The following is a 13,014-nucleotide window of genomic DNA, read 5'->3' as shown; positions in this document are numbered from 1 at the left end:
ATAAATACGTTGTCTAGGGCAGACATGGGGGCACACATCTACAATGCCAGCAGTGTTGAGTACAGATAGGAGAGATGAGTTTTAAAAATCAAAACAGCAACCTTCCAAATACAGTTACCCCGATCAAGATGGCACACCTCACCAAGTGGGTTCCTTCTCACTCACAGCGCTCTGGAAGGCCCACAGACCAGCAATGGGGCTGAGAAGATGCACACAGCAGAGAGCACCAGTTTAAGCAGCTCTGACACCTTTCAATCCCTAGGTGCGTTGCTTCCAACTCTTGTTTACATCTAACAAAAATATAATTCTACTTCTGCCTTAACAGAGAACCTAGGCGGACGGGGAGAGGGCTCAGTAGAATAAGCGCTTGCCTGGCAAGTGTAAGAGCCTGAGTTCGATCCCCAGTCCCACCCAAAAGAAAAAAAAAACAAAACAGACAATCTAGGGATAAGACAAACTACCCTGGATTTCTGTAGTTGACAGAGGGCTTTAGAGCTCTCTGCTCATGTCAAAATAATATAAGGAACTCCTTACTTTATATCAGAAAAAACACCTTTAAGACAGGGTGTCACTGTGTAGTTGGGACTGGTCTTGAACCCATGCGCCTCCTGCTTCGGCCTCCTGAGTGCCAGAACTACAAGGGTGTGCAGCACCACGCCCTCTCTGTGATTTATGTGTAACAGTACAAACATGGCAAGAAGATTTCTGAACAATAGAAGCAATTCTTCTTCACTTTTTCCAGACAAGAATGTTGGATGGATTATTCAACAAGACAACAAAGAAAAGCAAAAGAAAAAAAAGAAAAAGGGCAACTCAACTAAACCAAAAAACATTGTTAAAATAAAACAGAAAAAACTTCACTTTTAACAGTGTAACAATCCAAAATATTGATTCAAAGCAACACAGAAACTATCTGTTATTATACAAAGATCTAACCAATAAAGCCAAATTGAAGTACAATTTATTTCCTGTTCAATGTAGTTAGCTTATAACGCTAATGGGAATTTTTCTGTGGAATATGTAAAACACCACTGGGTTCCTACAACGAATACAAGATTCCCAAAATGTTATGCTATTAGAAGTCCAGCAAGAGAACTACATCCCAGAATCCAACTAAAATAACATTATAATCACAGAATCTGGGGAGTCCTGAGGCCCAACTTGCCAGCCTCAGGGAGAGAAGACATGCAAAGGAGGCAAGAAACAAGGTCTGTTTTGTTCCACTGGCGTAACTGGCTTCAGACCATTCCTTCACTCACATTATGGGCATTTCCACCCTAAAATAACACTCACTTTTTAAAACTCTTAAGCAATACGAAAGCACTGCTTTGGGTACACACCTAGGAGATGCTTCTGGAGCACTTCCAGTACCAGCTGGATCTTTGCGAAAACTTCAGACGGCGACGGATGCTCCAGCTCGGTCATCCGAGACTCAAAGCGAACCACAACTGCATTCGTCTGGTTCTCTACCACAGCATGAAGGGACGGGCAGGACGCCAGAGGCCTGAGGATGTACTTCAGCAACATCTGACCTGAAAAAGCACGCAAACACTCATCAAAAAATCGCTAGAAGCTGGGCAAGGCACAGATGCCTATAATCCCAGCAGTCTGAAGACTAAGGCAGAACACAAGTTTCAGCTGTGCATGGTGATGCACGCCTCGTCATCCCAGCACTCTGGGAGGCTGAGGCAAGAGGACTGCAAGTTTAAGCCCAGTCAGGGCAGATTTAGTGACTCCCTAAGCTGAGCCCTATCTCCAAATAAAGAATGGGCTGGGGACATAGCTTGGTGGAAAAGCCTTGGGTTCATTCCCTAGTGCCTTTTTAAAAACATAAAGGAAAAGGAGAAGGAGGGGGAGGAGAAAGGGCTGAAGGTTAAGGCGGGCCTGGGCACCTTAAGGAGATCCTATCTCAATTAAAAAAAATTTTTTTTTTTTTTGGCAGAACTGGGGATTGAACTCAGGCCCTTGCACTTGCCAAGGAAGCACTTATTCTACTGAGCCATCTCCCTGGCCCAAAATAAAAAATTTTTTAAAGGTTTGAGGATTCAGGTAAACTGGAAAGACTCTGGGTTCAATCCCCAATCCACCAAAAAACAAAAGCAAAAACAAAAAAAGGACCCTCAAAAAAAAAGAAAAAGGACCCTCAAGCTTTATAACCAAAACACCTACACCACAACAATGCACTAAAGTTTTCCAGGTCATAGACAGACTTTTACTACATATAAATGAATTTATAGAAATTAATTTATCTTTAAAAATGACCCAAGCTCATAATCAAAGCAGTATTTATGACAATTCTCTTTGATACTGTATAGAGAATATTTCATAAGCTTTTCTATCATTCCTTTGGCACTACACCTCCTGCGAATTCATGGAAACCAAACAAAACAGGATGCTTTACCAAATGATTTAAGCTTAGTCTGTAGTTCTCCAAGAATAGAAAATGCCGCAAGGACAGAGCTGATGGGTGGTACAGGCATCATCTCCTCTTTCTGGGACTGTTCAGTGCATAAATGAAGCTCTGTTTGCAGGCACAATTCTAAAGCACTGGTATCTAGGAAAAAAGAAGAAAAACATCAGGTGCTTCAGCAACACAAGAGGCTCGCAGTCCTGGGCTTTAGAGCCCACTAACTACCAAGATGCCTAAACACGTGGCTGCCTTGCTAGACACTTCTAATGCACCCAAATAGTAATTACGACACACAGTCCTTGGATATGTCTTTAAAAGAAAATGACTGTTTCATACAATCAAAGAAGTGATAGGTTCCAGCTATAGTATGAATTACTAAATTTTTATGGTCACCATCTAATATGACTGCAGTCCTTAAAACAACAGCTCAAGGGGAACTACCCGCTCGGGCCCCCCTCCTGTCCCTCTCTTGGACAGGAGCTTTCTTTCTCTCAATAAATATATTTTGCTCATTAAAAAAAAAACAGCTCATCTTCCCAGAGATCACCTCCCCCCTTCTTCTCCAACTCAGCCCAGGGTGCAATTTCTTTTCACCCTTCCCAATGCCACAGGGAAGACGCAATCAGTTCCTCAGTTGTATATAAACATCCCCCTCAAACTCCACCTGTGGCTAAAGGCCATAAAAGCCTCAGCCTCCCTTTGTTCCAATCCAGAGAATTTATCTTCCCCAGATTCTGAGTCTTCAAAGATAATAAAGCCCCTTTCCCTTTTTCTCCTGCCAGTTTCTCCTGCTGCAACCCTCAAAATCCTATCAAGAACCGCATTAGGAGGGCCAGCCAAATATAATCCCAGTTCTTGGAAGGCTGTAAACAGGTGGATCACTACAAGTCCGATCTAGTAGTGAGACCCTGAACACCCTGTAGACCCTTCCCTAAAAAAAAAAGAACCACATTAGGTACAAAAGAAAAATAAGGCTAAAAGAAATGCTAACTACTGAATGAATGAAAGCCAGGAATAAAAAATGAATTCCTAGTTCCATAGGCCTCCCCTTCCTCGTGTGTGTGTGTGTGTGTGTGTGTGTGTGTGTGTTATTGGGAACTGAACCCAGGGTTTAACACATGCCAATCAAACACTCTAAACTGAGCTACATCCCCATCCTTTCATGTTCTTTTACAAAAAAAAAAGTCTTCCTAACAAGTTTAACAGGTAGAACACATTATAACATAGAGTTCAACACACCTGCTATCTCTATTAATTTATAGTCTACATGAAAACACAATCTAGTAAGTTCTAGATTTCCTTCAAAATATATGACAGCCATACATAGAGGCCAACACATATAGGAAAAGAAGCAAAGGGAGATTACGAAGTGTCCCCTGAAATACACTCAATTTCAAGATCCTGCGCTGGAAAACACGCCCGCTACAACTGCACGTCCTTTACAAACACCTTCTGAGATTTCACTCTCAGAGCAAACACATCAAGGGAGCTCCCAGCAAGAGGCGGGCTGAGGAGTGAACAGCCAATCAGCACAAAGCAGTGAGAGCCAGAGTGGCCCTATGGCCTCATCTTGAAAACAACTTCTGTTTCATCATCTTGTCACCATATTTTCCCCAAGAATTGAAAACATAATAATTAAGCCAAAGCCCTCACAGGCCCACTGACCCAGCCTTTTCCCTCAGTGAGACAGAGAATGATTAAACACCTTTCTAAAGCTTTCTAGCCAAGACACACCACAGGGATGAGGGCCAGTGCTAACAGCTGCTTCCCACAGAGAAAGTGCAGTCTCAAACTACTACCACCTTGTTATGGTTTATGTCTAAAATGTTCCCCAAATGTCTCTGTGTTTGGAAGGGGACTGGATCATGGGAGAACTACAGTTGATTTGCTAGGAGGTGGAGCCTGGCTAGAGGAAGGTCACTGAGGGGCATGAATGTACATCTGGGTCCCTGGCTCCTCCCTGGGCTCCCTGCTTCCTGACTACCACAGTTGAGTACTTTTTTCCTCACCAAGCCCCTCTGCCGTTCTATTTCTGCCCTGGATCCAGCCAGCTATAGACTGGAAATGTGAACCAAAACAAATCTATCCTTTAAATTGCGCACACCTGGTCTACAAAATGAGCTCAAGGCCAGCCTGAACTGTATAGTGAGACCCTGTCTCAAAAAGATAAACAAATAAAGATTGCAGCTGTCATGTATTTTGTCCCAGTGACAGGAAAGCGACTAACACACTCCTCCATCGTACCCTCACACGACTCCCAACCACCCAATACCCCTTCCTGAGGAAGGGGACAGAAAGAGGGATGGAAGGAGAGGAAACCAAGAACAATTCTGGGGCTCAGCCAAGTTGCTCCTAACAAAGGATCTTGTTTAACACGATAAGTCAACACAGACTTGGGAGGTTCTTATACAAAATAGGGTATGTAGCATATATCCAGGGGCCAGAATGGTTCAGGCAGATGAAGCAAAGCAGTCCACCTGAATTCAGCAGCACCTTTTGCCGGTGGGAACTTCCACACAATCAACTTCTGCCACTCTTCTCCAAGATGATACAGGATGTTCTGTTTCTGTATTGTAAGCTCCATGCTGAGCGATTTCAACATTTTTAAATCAAAACACTTTCTTGATTTTAATAACTTCAAGCATTTCTGTGCCTGGTAGTGAAATAAAATCACTGTTAACTGTTCCATCTGGACTCAGAGCAACTGAGATAAAGCGTACACAATGACACACAACGCACAGAGCACAAAGTAGTCTAAAAACAAATTCTCTAAGGTACTAATGGGCCACGCTTTGGAGAAAGCGCTTAGTACCTCTTCCAGATGCCGAGCTGCAGCGACATACTTCTTCTCTGCCAATGCACAGTTATATTCTTCAATAGCAGTAGAAAACTAAAAGATAAGGCAAAGTTATTAGGCATGTGTCTCGTTTCTATTTTTGAATTTTTTTTTTAATAAATCCATCATTTAGTCAGGGAATACACACTGAACAATGAGACTAATTGGAAAAAATAAGCTTTCTCACCAGAAACCACTAAAGTTGAGGTGACTAACCTCTTGCAGCTGTTTAAGCAAACTCAGGACTATGGAGTCTCTCTCCAACTGTTGCTTCAAGTCTGTAAATTCAGCAGTTGATACATGAAGATCCCGGCGGACCTAATTCATACAGCAAAAGTAAGCACTACTGAGCAACCAATTTGAAGATAACATCATGTAATACAGCAACCACTGCTGAATTCCTATTACTTTGCTTAGTGAAAATTTGTATTGTTTCTAATGCTGTTTCTTTTGTCTATCACTATTTTGTATTTTTTTACAAATAAAAAAGTACAGTAGAATAAGCACTTGCCTGGCAAGCGCAAGGGCCTGAGTTCAATCCCCGGTTCGGCAAAAAATAAATAAATAAAAAATAAAAAAGTAAGTACTATTAAGCTGTACTGTACCTAGGCACAGCAGGTCAATGTAATTCACAGCTGTCCTCCTGCCTTAGCCTCCTGGCTGCTGGAATTAGACCCGTACAAGCACGCCCAGCTTTTTATTCTCAATTTTAACTGTTTTCCCTCAACAGAGAGTTCATCTTCTAGTACTACTAGCAAAGTGCCCTCATGCAAAGTGATACTACCTCATTCTACAGATGAACAGTTTTAACTGTTAAAAACATTTTTCTATGTTGAAACAGAATCCACCGCCCAATATGCCCCCTCTCTTCCGAGGCTTTACATCACTTGTTTCCTCCCTTCTGTACCTTTAACCTCTCCCTGAGTCTCCATTCATGAAATATAGTGATCAAACTCCCGCCATGCATGGCTCCTCCCATCAGATTTAAATAAGTTAAAATGTCCCCATCTTCAAGAAAAACTTCCCCCCATTTCAGCAATCATCCTGTTTCTCGAGCTGCCTTGTTTCTCTCCGCCTGCACACAAGTAAACTTCTCAAAACCCTGACGCACGCTCACTGCCTCTGCTCTCCCCCTAGGTTCTCTCCTCACCCCACTCCTCACTGTGATCTGGTTTCCAGTCCCACCGTTCCACCAGCTGTTCTTGGCAAAACACCAATCAAGTAATTCCTTGTTGCATGTGCAAAGCATACATCACTAGCATTCAACTAACAACATTCAGAGTTTACTTTCTTGCCTTCTAAACAGTCTTATCCTTGTCTCTACTGACTTCCCACCTAGTTCCCTGGCCACCCCTTTTATTTTCTTTTTGGGCACCTCATTTTCTCTCTGATCAATCCACCCACATACTGATACTCTTACTTTCTCCTTTGCCACCTTCTTATTCTGAGGGAGACTCTGCCCTACCCTTATCCATGAAATCTGATAATGTCTGAAGACATTCCTTTGGTCACAGCAAGGGAATTCGGACTTCTAGTAGAGCTGAAGATTGCTGCTAACATCCTACGACTGAATGGGACACATTTTCTCCACAACACTTATCCAATCCAAGTATCAGTCTCAATTTCTAAATACTATCACTTCAGTCAGGTCTACACCATTTTCCTAGCCTCTAAGCATGCACATGGATGGTGCGAGGTACAACCTGGCCCTCTGAAGTCCTCTGCCCTTTATTTCCACAGTACTGGCACTCAACTGGACTACATGCTCCAGATTCCTTCTTAAGCAGTGTGACTACACACGTCTAATATCTTACCATCAGGATTTATGCAGAAATGACATGTGATGTTCACCTTTACTGGGTCTTAACTGATGTGCCTCCTTAACACCTTCCCCTTAATCTGTAGCTAAAACTCAGTCATGAGAAAAACCAGCTTCAGCCATGAAAACAAAAACCAACGTTAACCATCTCCATCCCCATTGCCACTGACTTTAGAACAGGTCACCATCTCGTTTCTCCTGAGTTCTTTTCACAGCCTTCCAACACTCTGCCTTCCCATTTCCCAAGCTCATTTCCCTCAAGTCCCTTCTTTAAAGGGCAAGCAGAATGGATTTTTTTTTTTTCTTGCAGAACCAGGGATTGAACTCAGGCCCTTGCGCTTGCCAGGGAAGCGCTTATTCTACTGAGCCATCTCCCCAGCCCCCAGAATAGAACTTTTGAAATTCAAATCTGACACTGTTGCCTTGCTTAAAATTCTCCAAAGCTTGGACGCTGTCAAGATGATACCCATAATACCAAATTGACACACCAAGTGTTCCCTTACCATTCTAATCCAACCTCATGTCCCTTCCCTGGTATTCCCTAACATTAGTCATGTGGAAGACTTGCAGCTCCCAAAAGTGACTCAGTACAGTTCCTTACCTCTTCACACACACTTCTCTTTCACCTGGGGCCTAACCAACTGCCAACCACTCAACATTTCATTGGGATTCTATTTCTACAGGAAGTCATCCTTAATGAGGCTTTCCTTTCTGTAACTGAATTATCCCTGCATAACAGTTCATCATACTATTCTACTCATCTACATCTACCTTGAAACTGATACATCACGTACTTCATCCTTCAGCATCTTGTATCCTGGAGGTGCTCAATACACAAAATGACTGAATAAACATCTTTAAAACATCCAACTGGGCTGGCCAGATAGCTCAGCAGACTAAAGAGCCTGCTTTTAGACAGAGCATAGTGGCTGAAAATCAATCCCTCATCTGCAGTGCCAGCCCCTCCCCCAGGGCACCCTGAGATGGGGAGTGAGACTGGGTGTGGCAGTGCCTGCCCATCACCCTAGCACTTGGGAGGCTGAAAACAGGAGGATCACTATGAGTCCATTCTGTGTAGTGAGACCCTGTAGACCCCCGTACCAAATACATAAAAAATAAACAAATAAACTTTAAGGGGCTGGTAAGATAGCTCAGCAGACTAAAGCGCCTGTTTTGGCAAGCACTAGGACCAGGATTCGATCCCCAGTCCTGCATGCCATGTGGGCCCCACCCCAGGGGCTCACTGAGCTGGCAACCAAGTCCAGATGTGGTGGTGCATGCCTGTAATCCCAGTGCTGGGGAGGCTGAAAACAGAGTATGAGCTGCGTAGTGAGACCCTGTACAAAATACATTTTAAAAAAAGGAAGTATATAGAGTGTCAGCCCAAAAAGTGACATTGTGAAAGAAAAGCAAAGACCAGCTGCACACCCAAGGAAAGCAGCTCTACGACAGAAAGTAGAGCAGTTGTGATGGACAAATCCTGCCACTTCCAGGAAAGGGCCAAAGTAAGGATTGCAGTGAGCTGGAGTATGTTGAGGACAGCTGCAGATCCAAGAATACTAGGGCCCTCAGAGATGCAATAGGGGCTGCGGGTGTCGCTCAGTGGCACAGCGCTGGCCTCACACACCCAAGGCCCCGACTTGAATGTGGAAGGGGGATCATTTCATACTAAGAGAAGACAAAAGACCAAATGACCTCGCTCTAAGTTTTGTCTGTTTTTACTTTCTTATGAACACAAAGTCATAATATTAATCTGCAAAGTACTCCTCAAATGCAAGATTATTATTGTAGCTAAGAAACTTTTTACCATGGAAGAGTTAAGAGTTTTAAAAATATATTTAGCATAAAATTCATCCTACAATCATTTGGTTCAATGATCTACCATTTACAAAGAAGAAATGTGAGGTCTTGGCCAGCCAGATAGCTCAGCGGACTAAAGTGCCTGCTTAGGCAGAGCGCAGGGGCTGGTCTTTGATCCCTGGCACCACAAGCCCTTCTGGTGCCAGCTTCAACCCTGGGATGCACTAAGACTGTGACTAAGACTGGGCAGGGTGGCGTACACCTGTAATTCCAGCACTTGGGAGGCTGAAAAAAGGAGGACCACTACAGAGTCTGATCTACGTAGTGAGACCCTGTAGACCCTATACTAAATACGTTAAAAAAAAAAAGTGAGGTCTTGAAAAGTTTTACAGAATTGAGTTTACTTAGAAATCAAGATGCTAAACCACCTTCCTATAGATACGCCCGACATAACAAACACTTCTTACCTCGCTCTCTATCCTGGACTTCAGCAAGTCAATGTCATCAGACAACTTAGCAACCTGTGTAACCAGGTCCTGTGCACTCTGCATGCTTGGGAGGAACTCGCTGTACTTCTTGCTGATCATACTGCACACCTCGCCCTACGACAGACGACAAAGAATCATAATACAAGACGGTGAGATGAGTAGGGAACTCTTACAACACATATATACCTTGGGGCCAGGGATACAGTTCAATGGCACAGAGCCTGCCTGGCAAGCACGTGGTCCTGAGTTTGATTCCCAGTATGAAAAACCACATCTTCCCATAAGACATGTTTTTCAAAAAGATGTCTTCTGTTCATGTACCGACGCACCACAATAAACGTAATCATTATGTATTATAAACAGAGTAATAAAAACAAATTAAAAGAGATTTTGGGGGGAGGAAAGACATCTTTTTTATGTTGCAGCTTTCTTAGCAGTTAACACACAACCTTCCCTCCAAACCAATGAGTTTATTTTAAAAACACATTATTCCCACCCTTAAGGGTCCCGTCATTATTAACATGTAAAGACAATGACCAAGAGCCAGGGATATAGCTGAGCAGCACAAGCACCTGCCCAGCATGCACAGCATCCTGAGTTCAATTCCAGTACTAGAGAGAAACAGACAGACAGACGGGCACACAGGCAGGCAATGACCAAACCAGGTGGTACAGAAAGATTGTAAAGTTCTAGAAAAGAGAAAGGTGGAGTAAGAAGTCCTCATTCAACTATATGAGACTAAATCTACTAGTCTAACCACATATCAAACAGAAAAGAGTGTAAGGGGATAAATTAAGTCCATGATCTGAACATTTCAATATTATTAATTTCTTTCTTCTTGCCTATAAAATTGTTAGGCCTTACTCTAAAACTAAAAATGATTTGCATTTCATTATCTCCTTTAATTTAAATTAGCTTAAAAAACAAATTATTGACCCAATACTATTGTAGACTGCTGGACTATGTTGAATTGTTTTGCTGAATTCAAGCACCTATAATATTTAGATGCCAATGGAATACCCATCTCTGACAGGAAAACAAGGGGAATACAAAGAAAGGACCATTCTGCATTTGTATGTGCAGAATAGTTAGGATAGATGTACAGCTACCTTCGCTTAATTCAATAAGAAGAAAGATTTGTAGTAATAGTGTTTGGACACAATATCCTGTCTGCTTCCTGTACTATGGATAGCCACTAAGAAGATTAACAATGTACAATGTATTAATTATTGAAAATGTCCTGTTAATCAGCTTTGAAACTGTCTCGTTGATATTTGTTTCTCAATAAAATAAAATAGAAGAAAAAGAAAAAAAATAGCAAGACCACTGAAATGCACGTGTGTTCTGCAAGAAGGCCAGGAAAACAAAGCCCATGTGCTGTGTAAATGATATGTGTGTATGGAAATTGCTGTTGTACTGTGTACAGGAGGCCTTAGGTGTTATGGTTGAAATATAGTATTACTTTCATAAAGTGTTATTCATAAACTACAACCATTCATTGTAGTTCCTACAAGAATTTATTTTTTTTAGATTTTGTACATCAGAAAGTCAATGTTGAAGATTTTGATGCTTTTTAATAAACATTCAATATTTAAAATTTAAAAAAAGCAAATTGTTGAATATTCTACATTGAGTTATTCAGTGCTTTAAAAGATACAAGAATTATGCTGGTTCTTCACTTTTTTTTTTTTTTTTTTTTTTAAGCTTTTTTTTTTTCCTATTTATTTATCTATTTATTTGTGTGTGGCCAGCTCAGCCCACCAGGGGACAGGGCTGGCTGGCATGTGGTGCTGGGGGATTGAACCGCAGTCCCTGTGCTTTGCTAAGCTTGTTCTAAGTAGGTGCTTTAGACCACTGAGCCATCTCACCAGCCCCCTTCACTCTCTTTTAAGTAGTAAAGAAACTATGCAATTCAGTAACCAAAACACAAGGCTGAAATGTAATACAGCAGTTGTCCTCCCGGTGCATAAATGCAAAAGATTGCTTCTCTTGAGAGAAAATGTAGGATATTTTATACGGAACACCCCATTGAGACAGAAGCTAAAAAATAGATAGAAACACATTGAAAAATAGTAGAAGGATGAAGGAATAGCAATAGAAGCAAAATCTGGGAACAACAACAAAACCAATGGGGTCTGCTTGGAGCAAAATACTTCATCAGCTAAGACTCAGGGAAGGGGCCGAGGAGATGGCTCAGTGGAATAAGTGCTTACCTGGCAAGCGCAAGTGCCTGAGTTCAATCCCCGGTTCCGCAAAAAAAAAAAAAAAAAAAAAAAAGACTCAGGGAAAACGGTGAAAGGGAAGGTAAATTAGATGCAGAACACCAAGGGGCCCCTAGGCCCATGCAAGTAGCCTAACAGCCTGTCCTCTTCCAACAACACAAAAAGTAATGAAAAGGCCTAAAGCCGTGTTACAGATGCCGGTAACAGGAGAATTAAAATTTAAGCAACTACTTTTGCATAATCAAGGGCTGCCAGAAACAGCTGTATCTTGTGCTTTCCTGGTGCCTGCCAAAGTTGCTCCAGCAAGCCCAGACTTAACGTTGGCACCCCTGCTTGCACAGAAAAGAAACCTGAACGCAGGGCAAATACTGGCCAGGCTCACAACGTCAGTTCAAAGGGTCAGTGTGCGCGGCTATGCGCAGCAAGTCATGTACGCATCACCGGCACTCAGCCTCTGCGGCTTCAGGATGAGGACACTTGTGATGTACATGGGGAGGGGTGAAACTCCAGAGGGAGGATGGCGCAATCCGCGTCCTCCCAGAACCACCACATTCGCTCGCCGCGGAGCAGAGGGTGGGGATGACACGCAGTACCCGCCCCGCCCTCTCGAGGCCGCCGGCTGCACCTCGCGCGCGCGCGCCCCTCCTCCCCAGCCCTCGCGCCCCTAACCCACCCGCTCCCCAAACTCCGCGCAACGCCCCTCGCTCGCAGCTCCAGGCCGCCTCACCCCAGCGTCCCCTGGACTCCCCTCAACCCCGCCACCCCGGGGGGCCCCCGCGCGCCCCACCTGCGGCCGCCCACCGCGCGCCCCTCCTCGCGCACCGCCCGGCGTCCCTTTCGAACCAACCCACAGCTGCACCGCCCTCACCTTGATCTCCTCCACCCGCCGAGTCAGACGGCTGATCCGGGTGCCGAGATCCTCCTTTTCCAAGCTCCCCGAGTGAGCCAAAACTTCCGTCACGAAGGAAGCCATCGCGCTGGACCCTGAAGCCCAGGGGGTTCTCTACCGCAGCCGGATCAACACTCGCTCCCGTCCCGCCAGCGGCTTCCGCGCACGGGATGCTGGGAAAGCGACTGACGAGGCCCGGCGCATGCGCAGAGGGGAGCCCCGCACTACAAATCCCAGCAGGCCGCGCGGGGCGGGAGACGCCACTTCCTCCTTGGCTGTTTTTAAGTGCGACGTCGCTTCCCGCCAGTTCTTCCCTGGAAGAAGTGAAAGGCTTTTACCAAATAACCAGACCTGACTGAAACGCCCTCAACTTTAGAACGTTTATCTGGAAAATTATCTGGCCAGAAGAGCAAAGGAGTCCATCGGATCTTTTTGTGTTAGGGGCACAGCAGGGGCCCAGCAGCCCGGTCGCTGTGGTGCACGCTTGCATTCTCAGCAGTCCAGAGGCTAATGCCGGAGGATCTCGGCGAGTTCAAGACTATCCTGAACT

General features: G+C 44.1%; 1 protein-coding gene across 1 annotated transcript in view; it reads right to left on the bottom strand.

Annotated features, from left to right (window-relative positions):
- Positions 1 to 12,630, bottom strand: part of Zw10 (zw10 kinetochore protein) — a 36,570-nt gene extending 23,940 nt beyond the window's left edge. The window contains exons 1-7 of the mRNA XM_004636498.2: positions 12,444 to 12,630; positions 9,333 to 9,467; positions 5,463 to 5,564; positions 5,223 to 5,300; positions 4,904 to 5,063; positions 2,402 to 2,554; positions 1,341 to 1,532 (exon numbers count right to left, since the gene is read on the bottom strand). Coding sequence (XP_004636555.1) covers positions 1,341 to 1,532; positions 2,402 to 2,554; positions 4,904 to 5,063; positions 5,223 to 5,300; positions 5,463 to 5,564; positions 9,333 to 9,467; positions 12,444 to 12,548 — 925 coding nt within the window. The 5' untranslated portion in view covers positions 12,549 to 12,630. The remainder of the gene's footprint in view (positions 1 to 1,340; positions 1,533 to 2,401; positions 2,555 to 4,903; positions 5,064 to 5,222; positions 5,301 to 5,462; positions 5,565 to 9,332; positions 9,468 to 12,443) is intronic.
- Positions 12,631 to 13,014: the final 384 nt, after the last annotated feature.

The sequence above is a fragment of the Octodon degus genome, unplaced genomic scaffold (assembly GCF_000260255.1).
Source record: "Octodon degus isolate 3935 unplaced genomic scaffold, OctDeg1.0 scaffold00080, whole genome shotgun sequence".
NCBI lineage: Eukaryota > Metazoa > Chordata > Mammalia > Rodentia > Octodontidae > Octodon > Octodon degus.
The sequence above is the reverse complement of the archived record's forward strand: the minus strand, read 5'-3'. Positions and strand labels throughout refer to the sequence as shown.